Source organism: Antennarius striatus, chromosome 20 (assembly GCF_040054535.1).
Source record: "Antennarius striatus isolate MH-2024 chromosome 20, ASM4005453v1, whole genome shotgun sequence".
Classification (NCBI taxonomy): Eukaryota; Metazoa; Chordata; class Actinopteri; order Lophiiformes; family Antennariidae; genus Antennarius; species Antennarius striatus.
In genome coordinates, this window is record NC_090795.1 from 5,025,208 (window position 1) to 5,052,381 (window position 27,174).

The following is a 27,174-nucleotide window of genomic DNA, read 5'->3' on the forward strand; positions in this document are numbered from 1 at the left end:
GGGGAGCGCACAGTGCATGGTCTCTGTTTTTGGAAATGTTCATTTCGAACCTGTGTGGAGACAGCGAGCAGAGCCGTGAACCGGACTGGCTCGGATGACAGTTTTATCCAAGGGAATGTACGTCCAGGCTCACGATCGCGGCGGAAACTAAAGTGGCTCATGCCAGCAATTCCTCCAAGGGCAATGGGCTGGTGCGCAGGTGAGCCGACGTGAGGACCGGGTCTGCGTTTCGGTCCACTTTCCCTTGGGATCCGTATCAATCAATCAATATTAACCGCATTTTAAAAATTTGAGAGACTGACCCCGGAAAACAGCGACATGTCCAGAGACAGCATGACTGATGTACGGGATGCCCATTCACACAACGCGAACCCCACTTTACCGAAGGAGAATGGACACGCCGCGCCGAGCTCCGCTCCCCATCCTTCAACGGGGAATATACCCAATGACACCCCGGTCTCCTCGACAAGTGAGCTGACACAGACTTGGGTTCACTTTGTTAAAACATTTGTTCTCATTTTCCCAATTTATGCTTTGGGATATTTTGAGTTTAGTTTCAGCTGGCTGTTGATCGGACTTGTTATCTTCTTCTGGTGGGGGAGAAACACAGGAGGGAAGCACAGCCGACTGAGTCGAGCTATTGCTTTCTTTGAGCAAGAGGAGAGAGGTATAAAGAAGAACCTGACCACATCTGATTTACCACCATGGGTAAGACTCTTAAACAAGTGGATCAAGTAATGTTTATTATGTTGGCTGAGCCTAAATGCTTCCCTGAAGAGCATGTGGTATATGTGTGATCAAAACGTTTGAGTTTCCAGGAATATCAGCTGACGAGAGCAGAAGGAGCAGAGTTGAGCTGTAAAGCTGTGATGGAGCAGCTGTTCCCACAGCAGTGACATTAGTCCCAGTCTAAATACAGCAGGGTACAATGGTAAACCAGACACCACATTGGAAAGGAAACATGTGCACAAGGTCCCCGTTATTTTGGGATTCAGACCAGTATCTGTCAAGCAGTCCCGCATTCTGTTAATGCAACACTTCAGGTTGTTAGATAACACTCAGGTTCGTTATTTGTCCCTGTCATGGCGAAGAGATGACATTTGTTCTTTTGTTTTTGTTTTGTTTTTCCTGGATGTCTCCTCAAACCTCATTAAAAGCCTCAGCAGAATGTAAATCATGAAGATAGATGGCATACAGTAGGTTGCATTTAATCATCTTGCACCTAAATACAAATGAAAAAAAGGTAATAACTTGTTGGATAATTTTTTTTCAAAATATGCAAGATATAAATAACTGCAGAAAGCCTTATAATATAAAAAAAATCTTTCAAAATCCTATTTTATATGAAGTATCTTCAACCCTAGTAAATTTGAGAAAGGGTTTGAAAATTAATGTGATGCATGCTGTTGTTGTCAGGATTATAAGATTAAGGGTAAGCTTTTCTTTTAATTTCCCAAGTGTTATAACAATTGTATGACACTGCTATTAAGATAAGATAAGATAAGATAAATCTTTATTCATTCCACAGTGAGGAAATTTCCACTATTACAGCAGCAGTAGTCACTGAGAATGGAAGAATGGGATAGGAAAACAAATAAGATAAATAATAGGAGTGGTAAGAAATGAGTAATTAAATAAATAGTAGAATTGAAGAGAAACTAGAACATACATACATACAAACATACTGTACATAATTAAAAATATATAATTTACAATTGTATTTTATACATTCCTTAGGAAGTTATGCACTATTAATGCGCTGATGATTTTAAATCCCATATTCCTTTCCATAAAGGCCAATAAGCTTCCTTTTTTATTAATGTGCAATGGACCTCAGTAGTATGGAAGTGAAACTCGGAAAGATCTTTATATTGAATTATTTTTATGACCCCAGATGGTCTCTGGAGTCAGTTTTGGAAATAACCCAACAAACGGTTTGTATTTTATTTGGTAAAGTGCTATTGGAGCACAAATATTGCTGAAATGACCCAAAAAAAATATTAACTGGGCATTGAATTCCAGCAGCTCAATGCATTTACCTGCGAACCTCATCATAAATGTACGGCAGACTCATTGAAGAAATGGCTCGTGAAGCACCGTCTGCGTAGGGAACAGAGTGAAACTCATTACTGGCCACACTGCATGAGGATGAAGGAGCCAGATGAGGTGCAGTGACCACTTGGAGGAGAAATAAAACCGATCGGACTCGGAACTCTCTGGCTGCCTCCAGAGACTTCTTTTTAAAAGTAGAACCATCCTTCCAAAACTTCTTTTGTGAAAGTGCACCACACTCTCCCTCCTTCCAGTTCATCCATCCAGACTGAGTCCCTGGCTGGCAGGCAGCATCTACTTACACTAAAAGTATTGGAATGGGTCTCAGCTCAATAACACACAGGGAAAACAGTACATCCCATCTCACCACCAGTGTATTCTGTTAATTTATCATGTTTAAACCTCTTTGTCATCTTTGTATTTATACAGCAGACCTGTATAAATACACAGATGCTGGGTACATAATCAGAAGACCCTGAGACATTCTTACAGTCAGTGATTTAGACACCTTGAGCAAACAGAAACTCCCATGGAAGCAAATAGGTAATGAGCCACTTTTGTATCTAATCTAACAAAAAGAATAGAGTGTTATAAATTATTATGAGGGGCAAAAATACCCGTATTATCAGTGTTACATGTTATTATACATTAAAACAGGAAACTCTGATAGGTCGTTTACAGATTATTTGCTGTAGTAGACATTAGATGCTTTCATGTCTCCAGTGAAATCCAGTTTGATTGGTAAGCATGATTTGAAACCAGCAGATGACTAACTGTCTCTCTCCTCTCCCTCTGAATGTGATGCTTCTCTGCATCTTGGATAAAGAAATAAGATGCCTCATCAACTATATAATGTCAGATAGTATTTTACAGCCTCAATGAACTTAATAACCCTCTCAGTTTCATTTTTAATTGCAGTCTTGTGACAATATACCCTGATAATTAAGAAGCTGTTCCTCCCAGTTATCAGTCGGCTCTAAAAACACGTCTTTTATTATTATATCCCCTGCTTTTTCTGAATAGGATAACTGTGTCACCTGCTAATAATGAAAACTTGACTTCATCTCTTCCAGAGGATTGTATGGTTTCCACTTAATAACAAAAGATTTGGGCCTCAATGTGTCCAGCAGCTGAAGCATTCTGCTGCCCATCCTCCTGTGCTCGTCTCTGCTTCATCAACACTGTGACACAAGTGCTGGCTAAGCAGTTTTGCTGCCTCCATTAGGAATTGCGCTGTCCCTCGTAGCTGTCACACCACATCATATCCCTCCAGCGCTCCAGCTAGACGTGTCACCTTATTTTACTGTTGGAATTCAGGGAAAAACAACTTCAATTCAGTTTGATGGAGAACCAGGGTTGCCAGTCCTTTGTGTGCAATATTGACTTAATCCCAGACATTTCCTTTACCTCTTAAGGAATCAATGCCTGATTTACACCAGCTACTCCAGGAGATCAGTCAAACCCCAACTTGTGGCCTCTTGGCGTGACGGTGGTCTGGAGATCTGTGGAAGTCCATGAATGAGTAAATGCATGACGACACAAGAGAACTCCTGCAACAAGTTCATGCATCAAAATTTAATAGAAGTACACACTGCCTTCTCATCCTGGAATGAGTTTGCGAACACATTGCAATTGCACTGCTGTCAGCGTTACAGAATGGTATCTTCCGTCTCATATTTTTAATCCCCAAGAGACACGTCATCTGTCGCCATCTGCTTTTCTGTGCAGCAAATGCAAACCTTTAACAACTTTGCACTCAGTAACCTTTTCAGATATATATCACATTCAAAAACCATCCGAAACAGTTTAGAATAAAATTATTGTAATAAAAGAAATTTTCAAAGCATCGTCTTTGGTTCAGGCTCAAGCGTTTCAGCAACGATTGAATGAAAGGTCGTGATATGTCGTGTTACCTCGCACTTCTGTGACTCTCGTGGTGATACCATCAGATTGAAACCTTTCAATTAGACAGCAGTTTCTCCATGTATTCATGTCCTCACTTGTCCTACATTTAGATGAGCTCAGCTCCGTATTTACTTACACATATGACAAAAATGTCTCATGTTTAAATCAGCCTCTGTTCCAACCTTTGGTGCGTGATAACAATCAAATATTATCATCCTGTATAAACATTTACCTGCTCATTCATTAGATTTTCAGCACTTCCCCCATGAACATGTCACCATGGTGATAATGAGCATCTGCTGCAGCCTTACAGAGCCTTACTGTTTCTGTTGTGATGATGACAGAGTTAAGCTGTATTGACTGTGCAGGACTTGTTGCTGCAATATAATTAAATTTTTTATTAGAGTGATTCTGCACCTTGCTACCTGGTACTGAATGCAGTGATAATTCTCTACGCTTTTTAAACAGATACAGAAAACGAAATGCAAGCTTTTAATAAAAACGATCCCTCCAGATCCCACAGATCAGCGTCAGAGCTCCCTCATGGGTCAAAGGTGGAACCTTTTCAAAGTAACTTCTCTGTTTTCTCCATTTAGGTCCACTTCCCAGACGTGGAGCGAGTGGAGTGGCTAAACAAGGTAAGGAGCTGAGTGTCTGGGTGTCTCTGGAATTTGTTTGCTCGAGTGAACCCCACCACCACCACCACCACCACCACCACCACCACCACCACCACCACCACCTTCTTGCTTCTTGCCAAGCAGCCCCAGGCCACATCCCTGCATCACTCTAGAATATATTAACCCTGTGTATCCCCATGGCAACAACCTGGATGTAGTTTTTAAAGTGCTCCCGAGTGATTTTTACAATTATAAACAGAAATGCTGTCATGAAAATTTTATTTGTTTCTCCCCCTGCATGATGTGTTGGAATCTGAGCAACACTGAATGTCTTGAAGTCGCTGTCATTCCAAGTTTGAAGGTTGAACCTGTAGGAGGTGGCCGTAACAGCCTCCGAAAGACAAAGGATTAAAGATTAAACAGATTGCTATCCAGCATTGTCTCACAGTCCATTCCATCTAGAATGATGAAATGATTTTTGTTGAGGTTATATTTTCCTTCCTGCTTCCCTTCAGACGCTGAAACAGATGTGGCCGTACATCAGCCAGTTTGTGGAGAAGCTGTTCCGGGAGACGGTCGAGCCGGCGGTCAAAGAGTCCAGCTCCCATCTCAGCACCTTCTGCTTCAGCAAGATCGAGATAGGAGACAAAGTGAGCTCCTCTCAGCGCTCCTGCATGGTTCTGAGCCTAATCATGTGTAGTTGCAATGGTGGTAAAATAGACTACTCACAGCAGGTGCTACAGGGACAGCTGGAGGGTATGTGTGTGTGTGTGTGTGTGTGTGTGGGGAGGGGGGGTTCGAACGTGAACGTACATTCAAGTAGCTGATATATACGATTGGTGCATAAATAGTTTCCACGCGGGGACTGCAGAGGGGTCGACCTCGTGTTGGTCGCGCTGAGGCATGTGATGGGGGGGGGGTGAGGTGTCTGTGTTGTGTTGAGCGGTGTCCATAATGATTTCCTGTGTTGCGGGTGTAGCCCCTGAGGGTCAACGGGGTCAAGGTTTATTCAGAAAATGTGGATAAGCGGCAGATCATCATGGACCTACAGGTCAGGTAAGCAAATCGGATTCTGTTGAAGTGTTTTCCTCTGCAGCATCCTTCTAACGTGAAATGTTTTCCAAAGAGAAGTTCATTGATTTTGCATTTTAGTCCACAACATTGTCGTGTTTTTTTTTAAGACTCAGAAGCAAGACACCAAAAACCAGAGATGTGCTCTTAATGCTCGATGTTGTATCTGTCTTATTTATATGCTTTATATTGTTCTTATTTGAAGCAAACATTTGACATTTAGATTGTTTCTTTGAACATTTGGTCAAATATTCAGGTGTGTTTTCTATTTAGCAAACACACCTGGTAACTGTTGGTAATTTATAACTTTTTTTGCAACACCTTTTTGAGCTTTTGTGACTTTCCTAATGTGTGAAGTAGTACTCACTGAGTCTAGTGTAAATAAGTGGAGCTGCATTTGAAGTTCTCATCCTCAGGAGTTCTGTCCTGGTTTATTTGACTTCATTTTGCACTTAACAGCTGCTTTTCTGCACAACTTCCCTGCAACATTTAAAAAAGATCCAGTCTTCAAGGGGATGATGAAGATCACGGTCTTGTTTTCGAGACACATTTTTCTTAAATGATCACCAGTGACAGTGACTTTTTTTTTGACAGCTTTATTGCAAAAGTCACCTTGGGTTTTGCCAAACTGAATAGGAATTAGCAGCAGGAGCGTCAGGAAATGTTTGGTTTGCAATAGCAATTAAGTTCATACAGAAAATAAAGAAACGGAGAGGGCTCATGGTAATAACGAAATTAAAGCTATGATGCAGAATCCAATGTTTCAGTTTGAATCTAGCAGAAGGTCAGTGTGCTGTTATACGGAAAAGCAATAACTGATCGGACACATCTGTGTTTTTGTCCCACAGCTTTGTGGGCAACACGGAGATCGATGTCGAAATCAAACGCTACTACTGCAAAGCTGGTATTAAAAGCATCCAGGTAAAGAAATTATTTTTTACTCACCATTCGCACCAAAGTGCTTTTTCTTGTATGACTCATGGTCTTATAAGAGTTGTCCAAGAGGAAAAAGAAGTGTTGGATAAAAAGTGACACAATGTCCGCCCTTCTTTACTCGGAAGAGGCATTTTCCAATATTGTGCAAACATCAGCTTTGATTTTTCCACAGCAGCGTTCCTCTGGGTTTATCTCGACAGTCTAGTTATTTCTGGACAGTGATGTCTATTAAATGTCTGCATATTTAAAGCTCAGAGTGTAGCTCATTCATTTCAGTACAAATTGATGTGAAAGCGCAATTCACTCATGTACTGAGCAGTCATTCTAATGAGGCGGCATGAATAACTTAAGACCACAGTTTCTTCTCCCGTCCTAATCAAAGGCATCCCAGTGGCTAACCTGGAAGCAAGATTAAAGTCATGCCAAAAGTGATTGCAAAAATGTCTTTGACTTAACTATTTAATGTTTATCTCACTAAACTAAGTCCTTCCTCTGCTAAAGACATTTAATTGAAATAATTTTAAAACGATGAATTTTCTTTATAATGCAGATTGGGTTTGTTTTACTCTTTTGCTGCAGCTGAACAAAACACACGTAGAAAGACTATGGGCTGGCCTCCTTGGAGACTGAAGGCTGTTTGCTTGGTCCCTGGGAGACACTAACCGATCGTTTGCCCCCATTATGTAACTCAGGCAGCCCTAGATAATCTCCCCAGCTTGTTTCAACCACTAGCACATGGGTCTTCATCCAGGAGCTGGTTCATGTTAAACGATAGTCAATGTTTCTTTTATATTATTTATTCATATCAGCTTGTGGTCTCAAAGCTACGATAGGGATGTAAGATAATGCAGAAAAAGCCCGTTAAACTTGAAGAAATTGCATTCTCTGATTCAAAGTGACATTTTTCACTAAACTAAAATGAACAAATCCATCACGTAAGACCTGCTCAGCTGGGAATTTTTCTTTTTCCAATTGGTTGGTAGCATGTGGCTGCAGCAGATTTCATCACACATATTGATATACAGACACTACTACTGTACACCCACGCCTCTTGGGACTTCACTGCGGTTGATATGGAGCAGAGATAGGCTCATTTTGGGTTTAATCTAAACCCTGTTGCATCTCATGGGCTCACAAATACATAGTTGTCAATATGAAATCTGACTCCTACCACCAATAAATCAATACTTGGATGCATCTTCACCCTTTTGGATCCACTGTACATTTCATTTTATATTCATGTGTGTATTTCCCCTTCAAAAAGAGGTTTGAATTCTTCCTCGTAATTCTTTGTCTGAATCTTTGAGGTGACTTTCTCTCGCAGACGACAGAGGAGGTAAATGTGCCAAATGGATTTTTTTTTTTTTGGCCACGGAACCAATGTTAGGCCTTAAAATGAACAAGATGACATTTACAGAGCAGAGCTGGATGCGAATGTAAAGAGAGCTGTGATAATATTAGACTGGAGGGCGTTATCAGGGTTGTTTTCTCACTATTCATCATAAAGATACAAGTATAGCCTCAAATCAGATATATTGGTGTTAGAATTTTAAAATCCTTTGTTCCCTGGCGTGGATTAGAGCAGCTGTGTTCCGTTCGCTTTACTCACGTAAAGCACTTCCAGCACCGTAATCCCTGCAACTGTCTTAATATGCTATGGATCAGGTGGAAGATGACACCGGGGTGCTGGGAAAATTAGTCTGCCAACCTGTCATGTGTTACAGCTAAAGCCTCCACTGCAGGAGAATGTCAGGGGCCAAGAAGTCACGAGTTCCCTTTAGGTCTCCCCTTGCTTGTGTGTCACTGTGTTGCTCTTTTGTTTCCATAGATGCACGGCATGTTGAGAGTGGTGATGGAACCATTGCTGGGCGACATGCCTCTCATCGGAGCTCTGTCTGTGTTCTTCATCAAGAAGCCAGTAAGTCCATATGGTGTTGATATAACGCTGGTCAACTCGATTAAAACTGCTTAATCGAGCAGTAGCGGAAAGCATAATGACACTGCAGTCTGTCTAAATGTTACATTATTAGAGTCGAGGGATTTGTAGGGGTGAAATGCTGTCTCCTAAATCTTCTCCAGCACCTGTGGTGGTGCGGCACATCCAGCGTTGGGCTGTTATATTGGAAAATAACAAGAATATTTTACTCCTTCTGCCTCCATCATGTTCTTTGTGTTTGTGAGGCTGTCTAGTTTCTCTTTCTGTACTAAATGTCAGAAAAGTTTCATAGCCAAGGTTGATTTTTCTGTGTATTTTATGTTCTCCTCCAGCTTTCTAGTATAACACCACATGAAGCAATTCATTGCTTGGTTTGTCTGATTTGCTGACCTATTTGCTTCTATTTCAGGCTGAAGTAATGGATGTGCATTGGAGGTTAAATGTTAATTTAAAAGTTCAAAACACTACATCACAGCACGGCATCCCTTCTTTTCATCTTTAGTTCACAGCCCCAAGTTCCAGGTTAATTTTGGTTAAATTTGTCATTCTTATCTATGTTCCTCATGCTGTTGCGGCTTGAACGCTCAAACTTTAGTGGGTTTGATTTGTGTTTTACAACGCCAGCATTTTCCCTACACATCACTTCCTCCCTGTTCATCCTGCTATGCCCAGATGCCGCTGCTGCACAGTTTAAAAATATTTGACCAATTTCTATAAAATAGGAAGACCCAGTGGAACTACAGCATAGCTTAAAATAGCAGTCTATCTAGCCAGCCCTACTTTAAGGATTCTGCTCCCCAGACTTACAGCTAAAGCTCAAGGTGGATACACTTCTGCATGTGGGTGAAGGGGGGGGGGGCAGTCTAATCAGTAATTCCTGGTGCAGTCCCAAGTGAATTCATACATTTACAGTATGCATCTTAATATTCTACCTCCTCCTTGTTCAGAAACATGACAATGGTGCAGTCAAGGAGAGAAAAGATATATTGGATCGCGTGGGCAACAGTCTCGGCAGGGATGCCCATACCTCCCTCTCCCCCGACACCTTTTCCAGTTCTTCCAGAGGGATCCCAAGGCGTTCCCAGGCCAGCCGATAGACATAGGCCCCCCCAGCACATTATAGGTGTTCTAAGGGTACACCCAGCCATTCTACAGAGGAAACTAATTTTAATCGCTTGTATTCTGGATCTTGTCCTTTCGGTCATGACCCAAAGCTCATGACCATAGGTGAGACTAGGAACGTAGATTGACCAGTAAATTGAGAGCTTTGTTTTACGACTCAGCTCCTTCTTCACCACGACAGACCTATACAGCGACCGCGTCATTGCTGAAGCTGCACCGATTTGTCTGTCAATCTCACATTTCATCCTTCCCTCACTCGTGAACAAGACCCCAAGATACTTGAACTTCTCCACTTGTGACAGACTCTGTACCTACCCAAAGAAATCATTTGTTCGAAAGAAAATAAACGCACAGCATTGAATGAATCTTTGGATCAAAATATCTAAACATCAGCCTTCTTTTGACATGCTATACTAGGACTGATATGTCCTGCAAAATGAAACAGAAACGATTCCAGACCATAACAGGTCTCAACTATGGCTGGTCTGTGTAAACATGCTAATAAACTCATACAAAGATTCCAATGTGGGATCTCTGAAGAAATTACAATTCTCAGGCTCTACTAATTGAATAACTTATGGATGAAGAGCAAAAGAAGCTTCTTGACTCTGTGAAATGTCCACAGGAGTTACAAAATTGATGCCTCGAATGAAGAGATCGAGCCCTTCGGCCAGTTGAAAACAAGGAGAAGAGTTAATCGTTCATGGGTCATAAAAAACGTTTTTGTTTCTTGAAGAAATGTGCTCTTTTTGTAAAGTGGTGTCAGCGAGGGATCCAAGCTATTATCACAGAGACTGCCTTGAAAATACTTTATAAAACCTGCAGGTGCTGCGGCTGAAAGATTGTGCAAGAGATTCATTCTGATGAAACGTTTGATAGCGCCGTCGTATCTGTATGCAAAACTGAATGCCCAGTCAGGGGAGATGGTTAGCTTAACACGGCTTTAAGTCTGGAATGTGGGGAAACAGCAAATCTGTCTCAGTCCAGTGCACAAAAATATGAAGTTCATTTATTCCATGAAGTCTCCAGGACTTAAGGAAGTTTCTTCTCTACTTAAGATTTTGTATGGATCAAAAAAACAAGATGCATGCTGGTAATTAGTGTGTTTTAAAGGAGTCGGTGGGATTTCTCCACCTGCATTGTCTTTCCTGTAGTTGTGTTAAGACAACGGTCTCCCTGTTGTAGCTTTATCTGAGAGCGGTATTGATCTTCTCAACTAAATCTTGGCAAGGAAACAAACAAGAAATTAATTAAGGAAGCTTTGAAATAGATGATGTGTTATAAACCACCAGGTTTAAACTTGTTCCATCGTGTCCCTGTAACATGCATACATAGACAGGCAGTTGCCAGCAAGAATGTGTCCTTCTATATTACAGATCCACAACGCTCACACATCCACACCCCATCATTCAGGGCCCTGCAGTGCTCCTCTCTCCCCTGCGACACTAAATGCATCTGCTGCAGTGTAAGCAGTCGGGCAGTTAAGTAGGGTGGGAGAGACTCATCAAGAAAACCCAGTTACTTCAGCAGGGAGGCAGAGACAAATCAAAACTCAGCGAGAGGCCTTTCAGCCCATGCTGATTATCTGCTCTCACTTTGTTTCACTTTCTTGTCACTTTTCTTTTGTAGTAGCTGAAAATCCGCTTTCAGTTTTACCCAGAAAGTCGTTGAAAATCTTTTTTTTTAGACCACTACTTTCTCCCACATCCTATTATACATATAGCTAAACGAGGCTTCATTGGATTGCTACTATTTTAATAAATATTTTAGTAAGTAAGTGTTTTGTGTTCATTCCTGTTCAAATAACTGTGCTTTCTGTTTTTCACACACTGCTTTGCATAAACTGAACACTTAGAAGAACAAACACTAAGAGGCTTTTGTTTTATTCACTATTTACGTTCCATTGCCAGACTGTTGTTCCGCGAGATACTGCTTGTCACCTTTTTACATTCTGACATAACTAATAAGCAAAGTAGGCAAACCAGCGTTTTGTTTCAAAATGGACCAAAACTGTACCAACTTAAACTTTAGATTTATGTTTTTTACTGCAGCATCTGCAGTATTCTTTGTGTCCATGTAATTATTCAGAAGGGTTTGTTGGCCAGGAGTTTAGAGGCAAACTAGTAAAAGCAGTTAAGAGGCCAAGTCATTCAGACCGTCCAGTCTTGCATTCTTATAATTGGTATGTTCTTATTTCCTTTTTTCATTTTGCTTTTAGCTGCTGGAAATAAACTGGGCAGGGCTCACCAATATACTCGACATTCCTGGACTCAAGTAAGTTGGCTCAAATTTGCTTTGCTCCTTAAAGAGAAATGGGTTTGTTGGCGCCTATGAAAATGAAATGGAACCTGTCCAGGTTACTCTGTTTCTAAGGACAATGGATGGATGGATGAATCATTATGCACATTTTGCTTTGATCATGCTGATTGATTGATTTGTCTGAAAGGCTAGAATCCACCAAATGCTAGAATCCAGAAAACACTTAGTTTTCTGATTACGGTCTTGTTTTGAATTCCTGGGGTTCCTGTTGTCATTAAACTCAATCCAGACTGATCAGAGGTCTGCTCATGTTTTCGCTGAGTTTAAATGTGACGTATGTCTGAAATGTGTCTGTCATGCACTATCAGGAAGTGTACTGTTTATATCCTTCTTCCTCATCCTTCCTCATATTTTATCACTTATGGCGGCTGCTGGTCTTTCAGAGAGGGGAAGCTCATTGCTGACCCACATCGTAAAATTTGTCATTTCTTTTCACCCTGCTAACTGGCTAGTTCACTTCGACCTAGCCAGCAGCTTGAAGGATGAACTAACTAACAAAACTATTTTAAACTCGAACATGTAAATGTTGGAATAATGTTGAAATAACATTAAATTTGAAAAAAAAGGAAATACAGTCCCATTGAAGTGAATGGATGCTCGACTTCTACGGGCAAATCCATTGACGCTACTGGAATGTGGCGAGTCAACTGACTTGTGATGAGAAGATGATTCTGAACGAACTCGTCTTCAAGCTGAACACATTCTAGCGTTTGGCAGAAGCTCAGCTTCCGTTCCATTCTTCGAGAAATATAATCTGATTCAGTAGCTTTTGGACTTGGATGGTGACTTGAGAAAATCTGAATACATTAACAGTTGCCAACAGGCCAACACAATTACTTACTTTATATTTACATTCCAGATAAAATGACATGAATGTGAATGCCGCATGGGAGTTCCTGGAATACAGCTGCTTGTTAATTCCCTGCTTATGCGGACAGACATGTTGCCCCTGTGGCCTTTGGCGTCGGGGACGTGAAATTGATCTGTGCAGCTTCTGCACTGCAACATACATGGCGTGTGTGTGTGTGTTTGCATGTTGCTGTATAGAAATGAAACTGAGATGAGAAACAGATGGTGAAATCATAGCTGCAGAGAGGTCCTTGAATGCAGCACCAGACAAACAGATAAAGTCAAACACTCGTTGGTCCTCCATCATTATTATCACACAACATACCTACATGCAGTGATTTTTCTTTGTTGGTTTTATAATCAGAAACGAGTCACAGCTCTGTACCTTCACGATGCTAAAGCTGACATAGTCACATTGACCTTGTGCTGATGTTCAGCACTATAATACTTACAATGTTCACCATCTCAGGCTTTTGTGGTAGCATCTGAAAGGAGGAGGATAATTGGAATGTTATGAGTTTAGGTAATCCATCCTACACAGGCTGAGATGTTTAATTAAAAAAAACACAATTGTCAACCTCATGGTAGCGCTACATGAGAAGTCAGGGGACCGCCAGGATCATCATCTGGGAACTAATAACATTTGTACCATTTCGTTGAGTTGCGGTTCAGACATTTCATTGAATAAGTGAGTTATATGAGTTATTGGTGCTGAAATGACTATATTAAATGTCTCACTTTTGTTGGTGCACACATGAGGTAGGTGCCGCAAGGTGTCCGATTGTTTTCGCCGGGCGAGCAACAGTGAAGCAATAAAGCAATAAAGCGCCGATGTGACAGGATTCCCTTTCAGTCCTCAGATCTCAGCTTGAGGAAAGCTCCGGCTCTGGTCTTTCTCTCCTCGAGAGAATCATAATGTCTCTAATCGGCTCACGGAGAAGAGCTGCAGCCCGCCATTTCTTTGCAAGATAAACTCCGGAGTGATCAAATGAATGTGTCTCCTGACTCCAGACCCAGTTTATTTAATTGGAGTCAAAGCAGATGCTGTTCTGATTTTAGAGTAGAATAGGATGTTCCTGAGTTTTTTGGGTTTTTATCTTTACGACCAGGCTAGATTGCCCTTTTATAACTTTCTGCAGACATTTACAAAAAAAAAAGTGCAAATTGTAACTCGTGTTGTAAAAGGATTGATAGAAAATCTTGAAGTTTTTCACTTGCAAGTTCGGTTGACTTTATTCAACACAGAGAGCTACCATGACCTGGATAACTGTGAACCTTGGCTGCAATTTATAGCAAATCCTACTGAATGATTTCCAGCAAACTGTTCTGAAATGTGAAATAGCTGCTGGCTAATTATAAATTACTGTTATCGAAGTAGTTTCTCTGGAAGGTTTTAGTTGCCTAACTCGCTTGATTACAAACTCCAGTTTCTGAATAGATTGAGTCACCATCATCCAGACCTATTAGTTGGCCTTTAGCCTCATTCATGTTAGGATGTGTCCTGACTTATTTTGCTGTTGTAGCTGTCAACAGAGATTAAATGAATGGTTGTTGTGGACTACTTAAAGCCTTAAGGTCATTGGAACATTTTTCTGTACAGCACAGCTCAAGCAAAGAGGAGATGTAGGTGAGGAAAAAAATTTCAAATGACTTCATATCCGTTTAGGTGGGTGCATAATAATCTCATAGACTTCATGTTAAATGAAACCTTCAGTTTCTTCATTTGACAGTTGGACTACGGGATGGAAATCTTCAATAGCTATTTGCAGTTTTTGTTATTTTAGTCATCTGATTTCAGCTACATATGAACAAATTCATAACATGTTTTGACTTTGTATTCAACACAATTACATCAGTTTAAACACACATTTTTTGGTTGGAGAAGCAATTCTGGAAAGTTCTCAGCCTAAGTCAAAAGACATATAGAACTGGGGCTCCTACAATTTATAATACCAATTAAATACAACCTGTCATCCAACTTATGTGGGTTGGTACCATGGAAAACACCAGAGATAGGTACATCAGGTCCATTGTATTAGTTAATGTCCTATTATTCAAGCACTTGTCAACACACCATGTTTTTGTATCTCTCACGGCAGCACTTTAGTGTTTCCGGCAGCTCATTTTGTAGATTTAGTTTGCCCATTTTCAGGTCCAGGGGGTCACCCCAGAGACAATATGAGGATAGCTTCCAGTTAGTTTCAACCAGTTTTCCCTGCCATTATTTTCCAGCTGTACCACAACAACTAAATAAATAAAGGGAGGCCTGGAGGTGAGTCCATTCTCAGGTCTTTGCTGTCATTGATTTTGTCTTGGAGGGTAGAAACATTCGTAGTTCAGATTTATGCAGAGGTTGGTTGGCCATGAGCACCGATTTGCTTGTATCCTGATTGACTCCAATTTTCCTTCTTTTCATATGGAGAGCAAAAATATACCGTACAAAGATGAGATTAAAGTAGACTATTTATAAACCACAGGCATCCTGGTTTAAATAATTCATTGCTTAACTCTAGTTATCCTTTTCTCCCTTGTTGCAACCCCGTTCTGTCCTTTCAGTGGCTTCTCTGACAGCCTGATTCAAGACATTATCTACAGTTATTTGGTTTTACCCAATCGTATCACCATCCCACTGGTCGGGGATTTGGAGTTGGCAAAGCTACGCTTCCCCATGCCAAAGGTAACAAATCAGTGTGGCAATGCAAAGAAACACGTCAGTTTAATATTCCTTTTTGGTTTAGTAACACATACAACCACTGCTTCATGAGAGAATTCACTGTTTGAGGGCGAAAGTCCTTGATCATTGAATCCCACAGTGCCAGTGATATGTGTTTTCTATTATTTTCCGTGATGAAATGAACTAGTTGACAGGCATTTGCAAGTAAGTCACAACATTAATACAGAATGAAACAAAAGCGGGCATAAAAATGTCAGGGCATTATTGCTCTCTGTATCCATGGAAACAAGTTAACCACTGCAGAGTATTTCAGTGCAAGATTATTTAAGGAGATACAGTAGTATGCAATAATAAATATGTTCATTTGCACCCTTAGCTGATCAATTAGGAAATGAAAAGTTAATGAGAAATCGTGTTGATTATCCATTGAAAATAAATTGTCTCACTTTTGAAGTTTGATTTGTGGCGTTTCAAAGACTAAGCAATCATTTGTGGAGTTGAATGATGGGACAAAAAGATTTATTGACAATGAAAACAATTTATTGGTTTTAGTTTACATGGATTGGGCACTTTAAAATTACACATCAGCTGACATAAAAGTTCCATTTTATACTGAAGAAAAAACAGTTCATACCAACTGAAATAATTTCTGTTGGGAATAAGAAAAATAATTGCAAAATAATATTATAACGCTTGTGATAATCCCTTTTGCATCGCCTCATGATCCTCAGTAGATTATGTTTCATCTCATCAACTTGTGACTCCATTGTGGCCTCTAAGTGTCAGAGGGTGCTATTTCAGACCAGCTCCTCCAAATGCTGTGATTCACGTCCCCACAGGGAGTCCTGAGAATTCACTTCTTGGAGGCTCAGGACCTGGAAGGGAAGGATAAATTTCTCGGAGGGCTGATCAAGGGCAAGTCTGACCCGTATGGCGTACTGCAGATCGGCAACCAGCTGTTCCAGAGCAAAACTGTCAAAGAGAGCCTCCATCCCAAATGGAACGAGGTTTATGAGGTCAGGGTTTACAACAGTGAGGTTGTGTCTCCCATCCTGCGTTAAGAAAACCTGTTTATTGATTGGGCATGTTCACATGAACGAGCATCGATACGCCTGTCTCTTCATCAGGCGTTGGTGCATGAGCACTCAGGTCAACATCTTGAGATTGAGCTGTTTGATGAGGACCCGGACAAAGATGATTTCCTGGGGAGGTGAGTTCCTTTCATTTCTCGCCCAGCTCTGACCTGATCGCAAATACTGTAGAGGAAACAGGTTCTCTGTGAACCTCACAGCACAATTGATTTGAGAGCATAGATGCAATCGGTCAGCTACATATACAGGTATACAAATTAAGGAGGAACTAATTATCTCCAAACTAACTGCAGTAGAGTTGGAATTTTGTGAAAAGGGTGTCAGGAAACACCAACAATATTAAAGAATTGGTGTCGTACCACAGTTCCCTGACCAAGGGTGAAGTCCATTGATTTTGCCCCGAGGCTTTAACACTACACCCACGTCCACAGCACAAAGCGGCCAATCAATAACTAGCTTTCCTCTGCTCCGATAATTGGTGTGATTTCTCTGCTGACTGCTTTCCATTTAAATTTGAGTAATTATTTGTCATTGTTTACAGCCTGATGATTGATATGACGGCGCTGCACAAAGAACAGAAGGTTGATGAGGTAAAACCATTTCCACTAGCAAATTAAACGCTCTCTTTATTAGGACTTGTTTAGTCTATGCAACAGATGTCTTCAAGTGAACGGTTCACATTTTAAGAAGGACACACTCAGCTGCCTTCCAGTCACTTGTTAAAAGGATTGCTTTCACTTTCTAGTCTGTACAACATTTATAAAGCTGTTTGCGAGCTTGAGGTTAGTTTAGCATAGCTATTAAACTCTTATAGCACAGCTCCTAAATATCATAGTTCTGCTCTCTTTTTGACTCAATGATGAAACGTTGCAGTGGTTTGACCTTGAAGAAGCTCCTACAGGGAAACTCCACCTGAAACTGGAGTGGTTGTCTCTGCTGTCCACCCCTGACAAGCTGGACCAGGTACAACACCGGCTCTGCTGCTTTGGCAGATTCAGCTGTTATCTGCCACTTTCCTGTCATTTCTTAGCTTTGATACACACTATTCATCCTTTCTGTCCAATCAGGTGCTGCGAAATGTGCGCGCAGACAGAAGCCTGGCCAATGACGGGTTGTCGTCAGCTCTTCTTGTGGTCTATCTGGACTCAGCACAGAACCTGCCTGTAAGCTGCTATTATGTTCGTTTTATTTGGAAGCTAGTTCTAGCAGGCTTCATGTTCTCCATCTACAGAATACACACAGTAAAAAGAAAATCCAGCGTAGCTCATGTTTAAATCAGAATTTTTAATCAGTGTGCAGCAATGCTTTCCTTTCCTGTTACCATAATATTTCATGCTTGATGACACTTCTTGTGACCTCCATTGAACATCACATCCAGCCAGCTTGTTTTGCTCATGTCTCAGCTGCTCTAATCCTAGCCATACAATTGCTTAAGCGCAATTATCAAGTATGATTTAAGCAAGTTACTGGGAATGTGTTGAAACAAGTTTTTTTTACACTTTTTTTTTAATTTAAATTGAAATCTTTACAATTTTTTCTCTTTTTCTTTCTCACCCAAGAGCATCTTCACAGGCAGTTTAGGCTGTGGGAACTTAAGAGAGAGGCGAGCATCTGGCCTAGTCTTTTGTGAGAGCAATACCTCACAGTATAGAACAATATATGTGAGTCCCTCGTGCATTTTTGCATTGTGATAGTGTTAGCGTTAGCCGTGTGCGATGGTGTGATTTGAACAGTTGCAGGAGTACTTAAAGTCTGCTTCTCCGAGCATGTGTTAGCCGCACGGTTTTATTGTAACGTCTGTAGAAAATGAGTCAGAGTGTGTAATAACCATTAACACAAGCCAGACCTTTGAAACACAGGCCTTGGACACGCCTGTTTGTTAGTCAGACGCATACTCTTCTAAACTGGGTGCTTAGTTCAAGGGCTAAATATAAAATGACTGTAGAATAAAGTTCTCATACATTAGTGAGACAATTAATTAGTAGCTAGAGTATGTAGATACACAAAGCCTGCAGCTGGTTGAAAAAGCCACACATCTTTTCGAAGTAGCACAATGTCAACCCTCACTTTTTATTTATCAACTGCATCCATTCATGTCTCAGTATTTCACCATTTCTTGAGGGTTTTTGTCATGCCTCTTAACCATACCCAATCACTCCCATCCTATTAATGGTGGGTGTGATTTTCTTCCCCGAATCTCCTTTTGGCTTAAAGAGCAACCTGTCAGATTTCACCAATGATGGGTTGAAGCAAGTCTCAGTCTTTAAGGCCCTGAAGGTAATGTGGGAAATATGGACTGCGTGTACAAATCAAACCTTGTGTTTCATCTGTCGCTGTCCGTCTGTGCCCCCACCCACCCCCACCCAAACGCAACATCCAGCATCATGTGATTGTGACGACTATCGAACAGGCAGCATGAGATGTCTTGATGTGCATGATGATGGATGACTGCACTTTCTGTTTCACCCTGTTTTATTTTTTGTGCTGTGCACCTCTTTTATTCATTTTTGCAATGGTACATTCTTTCTGTCTTTTCTAATCAGTGTGATTTTGCATGCAAAAGCCTACTGAATGCTGCATTCAAATTTTTTCTAAAGGGAATCTGAACCACTTTTGCATCAGCCCATTAAAAGAGAAAATATCATTCTTCTATCCGTTGGTGTATGAATGTATGTGCTCGGTTTTGTTGCCTTGAATTGAATGGGGCTGGAGGCGCTCAGTGTTAAACCAGCAGAGTCGATCCAGAAGCAGATCGTGAACGACTCAAGGTGGAACCTACTGCATGGAACAGGAATTCATTGGACGAATACTTGATCCAATAAATGTATTTATTATTATCCTGATTGAGGCACTAATGCTGACTGACTGAGATTGTTGTTAAAAGTCAGAATGAGCTTCCGTGCCTTAAAGTTGCATTTCCTCATCAATGTGTACAACCTGTTGAGCTAATGTGGTATTTTCTTTACATTTACTATCTGATGTCTTAAATTCTACTCATCTTGTAGGTCTTTCCACCTGTCATGGCATCGCAGTAGAGATTTTGCAGGGCCAAATTGTGTGCGCACAAAGTCTGAGCTTCAGTGCAACTTTTAGCAACTTGACATGGTGTAAACATTTTATAGCTTTCAGTTGGCTTGAATTCAGCAGCCTGACGGAGGTGAAGCAAGATGTCAAACTGCAGTGCCTCTCAAATTTGAATATTTCTTTTCTTTTGCTATGTAGTCTATTTCTTGTTTAAAATGTCTAGTCCCCTGTTAAGCCCTGAAATGAGAAATTGGATTTGTGGAGGAAAAAAGAGTGCTATTTCACTCTGTTACTGCTCTAACCTACCGATGTCCTGCTACGATAATGAAGCTTAGATTACAACACATTGCGATATTTCCACTATCCAATCTACATAGAAAGAAGTTTTTTTCTGCTATATGACGTGAAGGATAATATAAACACTATGCAACAGTATGCACTTGTATTTTTTTCTGAACATCATCTCAGCTGAAGTTGCTAGTATATCAGTGTGTGGGATTGTGCTAATCAGGCGGAATGTTCAATGCAGAGCTTTATTCTAATACTGGTGAGAAATGGGTGCCAAGAGAAAAGATGGGTTAATCAGTGTCTAATCACTCTCGGACTAGCTTTTAGAGACGTAGGGTATTATTATTCTGTAAAGACTCCTGGATACTTAACTGCCAAAATCCAGCGGGCTAAAATTAGAAAGCAGATGAAACAAAGCCTGGTCTCCTTGGTATCCTCTCTGCCTGCAGCCCTGTTTGTCAAAATGTACCTTTGTGTTTCTCCTTTTCTGCAGACTCTCAGTCATTGTGTGCTTGATGCAGAGCCAGAGCTGATGCTAGGGGTTTGGGGGTTTTTCTGTTGTTCCATGCTGATGTTAATGTAATGCATGTCCTTATTCAAATCAGTTGACACCCATCTCTATGACTCTAATAGTCTGCCAAGAAGACCAGCAGCGAACCCAGTCCTTTTGTTCAACTGACTGTTGGACATAAAACACTTGAAAGTAAGGTAAGTTTGTATAAGTATCCATTAAGTTTAATTGTACTGACGCTTTTTTCTTTGAAAATATCTCATTTCTTAAACGTCCCTCCTGGAGTTTTCGATTATAAAAGTTTTCCCTCCTACTGTGGAATTAAAAGATAGGTGCATTGGAAATAACTGCACAAGAAAATCAACTTCCAACATACCACTACGTGTTGGTAAAAGAGTCGCCGTGCTGACAGTAAATGTGTTCACCAGTGATTTCACGCTGAGGTTCAAAAGGGAAATAATTCAGGAGGAGGAACCACTCAAACAGACCACGTTATTATGTTGAACATTTTACTGGAAGCTTTTATTGACTTCAGGGAGGCTGGTTATGTAATGCATTTTGTAGGGGAGGCATAATTTGAATTAAAATATTGCAAAGGCTGTGAAATCATACCTCTTCTGTCAGTTGAGGAAAACAGACAGGTGAAAATATTCCATTGACGATGGAGAAGAGGCAAAAATTAGCCCATTTCCTCTTCGCAGTGGGGAATAAGATAATTGTGTATTACTGCTAAACCTGAATGTGCTGCAGATTGTATCATTAGTTTCCTCAGCATCTTAACCTTAGCCTTTCTCCTCTCCCCATCATAGGCCGCCCACGTAAGAGAATTTTAAGCTGTGATTAGACCTAATGATTTGACGTACAAGCCTGTGTATCGTGCATTTTCCAACAACTATTAGTGTTCATACTAATTATCATTATCAGCAGGAGGATTTGATGCACATTCAAGTCCTATCAGGGCTCCAGCTGTTATGCCCCAAAGACATCTCTGCCAGGCCTGCACTACTGCCACCCTCACTCTTTTCACTTGTTTCTGGGACGTTTAGCCTTCGGTTTGGTTTTTAGCAGCTGAAAAATGTGCCCATTGGGACTAAGGGGACTGACTGGCCGATCAAAACCATTTCCCTACAAAGTACTTCATTTTGGATTGCTGTCCTGCTCTTATCGACCTCAAATTGGGTGATTATCTGAGAAACTTCCAAATTAAATTGCTTTAACCTTGTAGTCATGGTTCAATTTAAGAGCTGCTTATTTTTCTTGTATTTCATTTACACAGTATAGCAAGTTTCAACGTGCTTTCATAAATGTACATTTAAAAAAGTCGTTTAAATATCAGAAGCACTAATTGAAAATTAGTGTAGCAAATGTCAAATTGAAAAATCTAATACATGAAATACACCAATATTTATATATAAAAACAAATTATTTCATGCAGTATAAAAAAATATGATGTCATGAAAATGTCAAGATGTGCAGTAATCTTTAATGACAAGTATTTTTAAACACTCAAGTGGATAGAATCCTGTTTGGCAAGCACATTACAGTTTACAGAGCACAGAATCATCAGTCAGCCGCTGTTCATTTATCCACTGATGTCCCTCGAGGATCGGTCCTCAGCCCACTGCTCACCATATACATCAATGACTATGTAACATCTGAATATAGATGACAAGTAAACCAATAAATAAAAACAACCTGATTCAGATGGTATTAGTGCTTTAATAGTGGTGGTATAATTTTGCAGTTAAACACATCCCAGCACCGCACTCAGATTTCTCCAGGTGTACCAGGTTATAATTCACTGCTCTCGAGTGCATCGTACTTAACAACTAACTAACGACTACTCGTCTGCCTTTAAAGATCCGGTTCAAGACCAAGGAGCCTCTGTGGGAAGATTGTTTCTCATTCCTCGTTCACAACCCCAGACGGCAGGAGCTGGAGGTGGAGGTAAAGCTGCACAAATCTTTACCGGCAGCATTTATGTTCCATGAGATCAACAAGTGGTGGAAGCTAAAGAACTTTTTTTTTCTAACATAATCTCTCCTGTTTTTATCGCACAGGTGAAAGATGACAAGCACAAATGCACCCTGGGTAATTTGACGGTGCCTTTGAGCAGCCTGCTTGCGGAGGAGGACATGACGCTGTATCAGTGCTTCCCTCTCAAGAACTCGGGGCCCAGCTCCACCATCAAACTCAAGATGGCCCTGAGGGTAAAAAGATAAATCAATGCATACTTGATTTTAAGGCCTCTTTGTTTCAGGAAACCAGAGCTGATATTTTAGGCAGAGTGGATCGAGGGAAAGCTGCGTAATGAGTGACAGAACAAATGAACTCAAGCAAGTTTTGTAGCATCAGCAACAAATGGAAAAGTATCACTTGGATTCTTAACTGCCTTCATATTTTATGCCTTCAGATCAATTTTAATTACAACGTGAGTGCTCAGAATTCGCCTACCCATTAGTAACTTTCGCTACAATCAGATTCTGTACAAGACTCTTGTAGTTTACAGTGGCAGATTTACCCCTGAAAGGCCTTTTTAAGACTGGAAAGAATTAACGCTGTAATGCTGAAACATTTCAGGCAAAACCTGGGTAAAAACAGAAACGAATGGGGGTTCTACTTTTAATATCTTTGACTCACAGACTGTCCTAAGGGAAAACCTTAAGTTACTTTTACTAGTCTGTTACTTTTTATGCTACTTTTCAGATTGCAGGACAATATTGCATTGCTAAATTTATTTGATGACTTTATTTACCACTTACTTTACATATTCTGATTAAAAATGCAAAATACATTAGACATACATTATATTAATTATTTATCATAATGGCTTAAGGTTTTATTGATTAAATCATATTCAGTAATATAACAAGTAATTAAAGTTACGTCAGCTTTTAGCAGCAGCAAAGTGACTTTGGCCATCAAATATTATGATCTAGACATATAAAATTTATCATTCTAAAATGGGCCATTCTTCGTAATGTGTACTTTTACTTTTGGTACTTTAATTTATTTATGACAAGTAAGTAAGTAAGTATCTTCCCTGTTTTCACATAAGTAAAAGATCAGAGTAGTTCTTCCAGCAGTGCTTTTAAGAGTTCTTTTTTTTTTAAATTCTGAAATGTCCCCAATAAATAAGGGGGAGGGGGTGGAATTTAGATTATGGTGCAGAATTAATAATGACATTTACAGAATTCAGCAGCAACATTTCTTTCCAGAAATAGCACCGGTGTGGCTCAACAATCCCCACCCGCAGAACATGACATCTTCTGTTTACATCGACAACAGAAATAGTCCCTGTGAAACTTTTGGCAATAATAGCTGTGGGGAAGAAAAGGCCCCATTCCACCTCCCCATCCGTGTTTAATTTACTCCTGAAATCAGACATGAACTCGTTATGCAAACAGTGACGAGGCACTAGTGAAATATTCTGTTAAACACCGAAATCATTTCTTCTCCTGCCAGAAAACATCACATCCTCTCACAGGTCAATTTCGTTTCTCTTCTTGATACAAAAACAGAGTGCATTCCCTTTTATTAAACTATCACAGCTGATCAAATAAAACAGTGAAGCCAAACCAAACAATATTGAAAGGCACTCGCATAACTTTCCTGTCATGTCACAACCGACTTATCAGTAATAAATACAGATATTCAAAAAGGGGAAACTCAATAACTCAATTCCTGACTGATTAGAGCGCCATAGCTATGACTGAACAAATACCTGAAATACCTGATTTTAGATTTTTTAGCTTTAAAAAAGCTGCATTTTTCTGGAATGGAAGGGGACCTACATCGGATACTTATTTGACAGAGAAGAAAACATTCTAATCCCATTCCAGTGCTGAGCTGTTGTTTTTTTCCCTTGTTCTAAGTCATGTACTGGTGTGTTGGTGCAGATCCTATCGCTGGAGAAGCAGATTTCCTCAGATCAGCCCTCCTCCGTCCTGGTCAAGAAGTCCTGTGCGCCTCAGCCGATCCCTGCCCCCGCACAGAGACGATCGGTTTCAGATTCCCCACTGATTCCACCCACGCCCTTACAACCTGTGCACACCTCCACCCTCGCTCTCCATCAGAAGGACGGCGAGCCGTACTCCGCCAGCCCTCTGCGCAGCGCCTCCAACCTGAGCATCTGCATGTCCACCTCCCAGAAACACCTTCCACATAAAGAGTCCACACCCAGCCTGGCCTCGGATATCTCTCTGCCCTTTGCGTCTTTGGAGCTTCAGCAAAGGCTTTCTCAGCTGCAGAAGTAAATGTCAAACGGAAAACGTAGCGTCCACCTACTGTTCCTATCAGACTTGATCTATGTAGTCCTCATTTCCTTTGATTTTTAACATTCTCAATTCATTTAGAAACTCCTGCAATTACATCTGATGACATGTCATTTTTGAAAATATGCATTTTATGAATATTAAACCAGATTGTCTGCAGAGCTATTTATGCAAAGCGTGCTACAGAAACTCAGCTGCCATTTGTAAAAAGTGACGCCAACTTTCTCTTGTGGGTTTACAGCGGCTCGGCCCCAAGCCAGTACCCCCTGGGTGAGGTCCAGCTCACCGTCCGTCACAGCTCCCAGAGGAACAAGCTCATTGTGGTGGTCCACGCTTGCCGGTGAGGTCATCAGCTGCCAATGCACACAGCATTTCTATTAGCTGCTCGTGAGATATACTGTTGACTTTCACTCCCAAATATTTATTGCCATTTGTAGAGGCGATACTTTAGATCCTCCAGTTCTATGTGGAGCAACAAGCATTTAAGAAATAACCCCAACAACACGTGCCTGACAGCATGTGAGTAAAAGTATTTTGTCCTGTGTGTCCTCAGTAACTTGATAGCCTTCACCAAAGACGGTTCAGATCCCTTCATCCGCATCTATCTGCTGCCCGACAAGAGCCGAACAGGGAGGAGGAAGACCACTGCCGCAAAGAGGACCCTCAACCCTGTTTATGATCAGACGTGAGTTTAGATATCATTGCTTTCTCATACCTGAAATGTTTTTCGGATTACAAACACGAGGCAGGTTTATAATCCAAGTATTTACGACTGCTGAGATGTGAGCTGCAGTTGTCGGTTCTTTAACATGTTGCCACTTCTTTGAAAGTCAAGTTCTATCTATCTTTATGTGTTTGGTTTTTTTAAAAACTGATGTGTTAAACTGGATGTGTTTGTAGGTTCGAGTTCAGCGTATCCATAGTAGAGCTCCACAGGAGGACCCTGGATGTCGCTGTGAAGAATGGAGGGAGCCTCCTGTCAAAACACAAAGGACTTTTGGGGAAGGTAACTCCTGCAGCTTTGTGTTTATTTCTGATCTGACAACTATTCTCCAGCAGCTGAGCTGGTTCATAGCACCCCTTAGAGTCTGAAAACCCAACTACTCCTTTACTCTTTGCAGGTACTGGTAGATTTAAGTGGTGAAGACATATCAAGAGGATGGACACAGTGGTAAACATTGATTTATCTCTTTTTTTGGGGGGGGGTGGTAAGATTCTGCCTATTTTAGAAGTTAAAAATAAACATTTTGCATTTTTTTCATGCAGGTATGATCTGAGTGAAGATGGTCTCTCATCTCATGGTGCAAGAAATGTCCAAGACTCCCTACTCACTTAGCCACACCACCTCTCTTCTGTGATATAAAACAGACATGTTGTTAATGTAAGGGCACACCATTCTGTTGTACTGAAACATTTTTCATATAGTTTACAGCCTCTCCTCTGGCATGCAAGACGTTTTTGATCATTGTTTCATAGATGGTCATGACTGATGGATATTGTAATATACCGTAATGTGTTGAAACACACTAACTGCCTTGTGTATGTTTTCAGTGTTTTTGTGTAAATATCAAATTTCCAATGCATTCAAGAATTTGTAGGAGTTTTCAGGCCACTTTATTCAAGTTATGGAAATCATATCAAAACCTGGAATAAAAAATTGCTACGGCTTCTGTCCAAATTCTCATATTGGATCAATTTTGTTTTACTGTCTGAGAAAATTCTTACCAAAGGAACAGATACAATCACAAAAGTAGGCTTCAGTAGCAGTGTTGATTTTGATATATTTTGTTATGCAGTGTTATGCAGATTTTTTTTTTTTTACCTCTTATTGTTATTTATGCTTGATTAAAAACACAGAATGCACATGTGCAAGGAATAAAATTATTGCTGTGTATATTATAAGAGGACTGTGCAATATTGGTCATTCTGAACATTATCTCAGATACTGAAAACCTGGTGGTATTTTAGGGCTATGAACAATACAGAGGATACTTGAATAAGGGTTTTACTGTGGTTCAAACCATATGGAGGTCAAATAAACAGAAAGATTTGAGGGGAATGAACAGTTGTTGTGATGTTATGCCAAGATGAATAGTCAGGAATGTGCATGTTTTGTCATGCATTCAGAATTGTATTTTATTTTTTGGAGCATTCAAATACCATTTCTTGTTATCTATAATGTGCCTTAAAAATTGCGATGTAATTTTTGCCTTCTTAATTTTATTATTTTGAATGATATGATTTTGAAGAATAAATGTTTTCTCTTGCGAAAACGGTCTCTTGCTTTATTTTTTAATTCTGGTATTCATGGCCGGCAACAAATATGAATTATTTCCATCCTTTAACGTAAACACTGGATGGATTGTGTGACATTTTAATTTCCTTTAGAAATTGCCTGAATTAAACCTTGCAGCATTATTTCCCTTGACTACTGATGTCTAATCGATGGGAGAGATTACCAACCGAGGACTCCAAATTACATATGCAGCTACAGTAAAGCGCCTT

At 40.5% G+C, this 27,174-nt stretch overlaps 1 protein-coding gene across 3 annotated transcripts; it reads left to right on the forward strand.

Moving 5' to 3' along the window:
- The first annotated feature begins 69 nt into the window (after window positions 1-69).
- On the forward strand, window positions 70-26,924 carry esyt2b (extended synaptotagmin-like protein 2b). Of its 3 annotated transcripts, none has more exons than XM_068304600.1 (23): window positions 70-708; window positions 4,554-4,595; window positions 5,090-5,224; window positions 5,554-5,630; window positions 6,494-6,566; window positions 8,410-8,499; window positions 11,858-11,913; window positions 15,364-15,484; window positions 16,321-16,497; window positions 16,609-16,691; window positions 17,114-17,162; window positions 17,446-17,535; window positions 17,640-17,735; window positions 18,132-18,233; window positions 20,518-20,592; window positions 22,256-22,342; window positions 22,456-22,605; window positions 24,295-24,647; window positions 24,911-25,009; window positions 25,223-25,354; window positions 25,570-25,675; window positions 25,791-25,840; window positions 25,936-26,924. In XM_068304600.1, the coding sequence occupies exons 1-23, from the start codon at window positions 319-321 to the stop codon at window positions 26,003-26,005; spliced, it is 2,703 nt and encodes a 900-aa protein (XP_068160701.1). In that variant the 5' UTR covers window positions 70-318; the 3' UTR covers window positions 26,006-26,924. The 3 variants fall into 3 exon arrangements, with proteins under 3 accessions (XP_068160701.1, XP_068160702.1, XP_068160703.1); XM_068304601.1 differs by lacking the exon at window positions 18,132-18,233 and adding an exon at window positions 18,787-18,849; XM_068304602.1 differs by lacking the exon at window positions 18,132-18,233.
- The last annotated feature ends 250 nt before the right edge of the window (window positions 26,925-27,174 follow it).

Coding starts and splice junctions, on each gene's coding strand:
- esyt2b (XM_068304600.1), top strand. CDS start 319: ATGTCCAGAGACAGCATGACTGATGTACGGGATGCCCATTCACACAAC. Junction 6,567..8,409: donor CTGGTATTAAAAGCATCCAG/GTAAAGAAATTA, acceptor TTGTTTCCATAG/ATGCACGGCATGTTGAGAGT. Junction 25,355..25,569: donor AACCCTGTTTATGATCAGAC/GTGAGTTTAGAT, acceptor ATGTGTTTGTAG/GTTCGAGTTCAGCGTATCCA.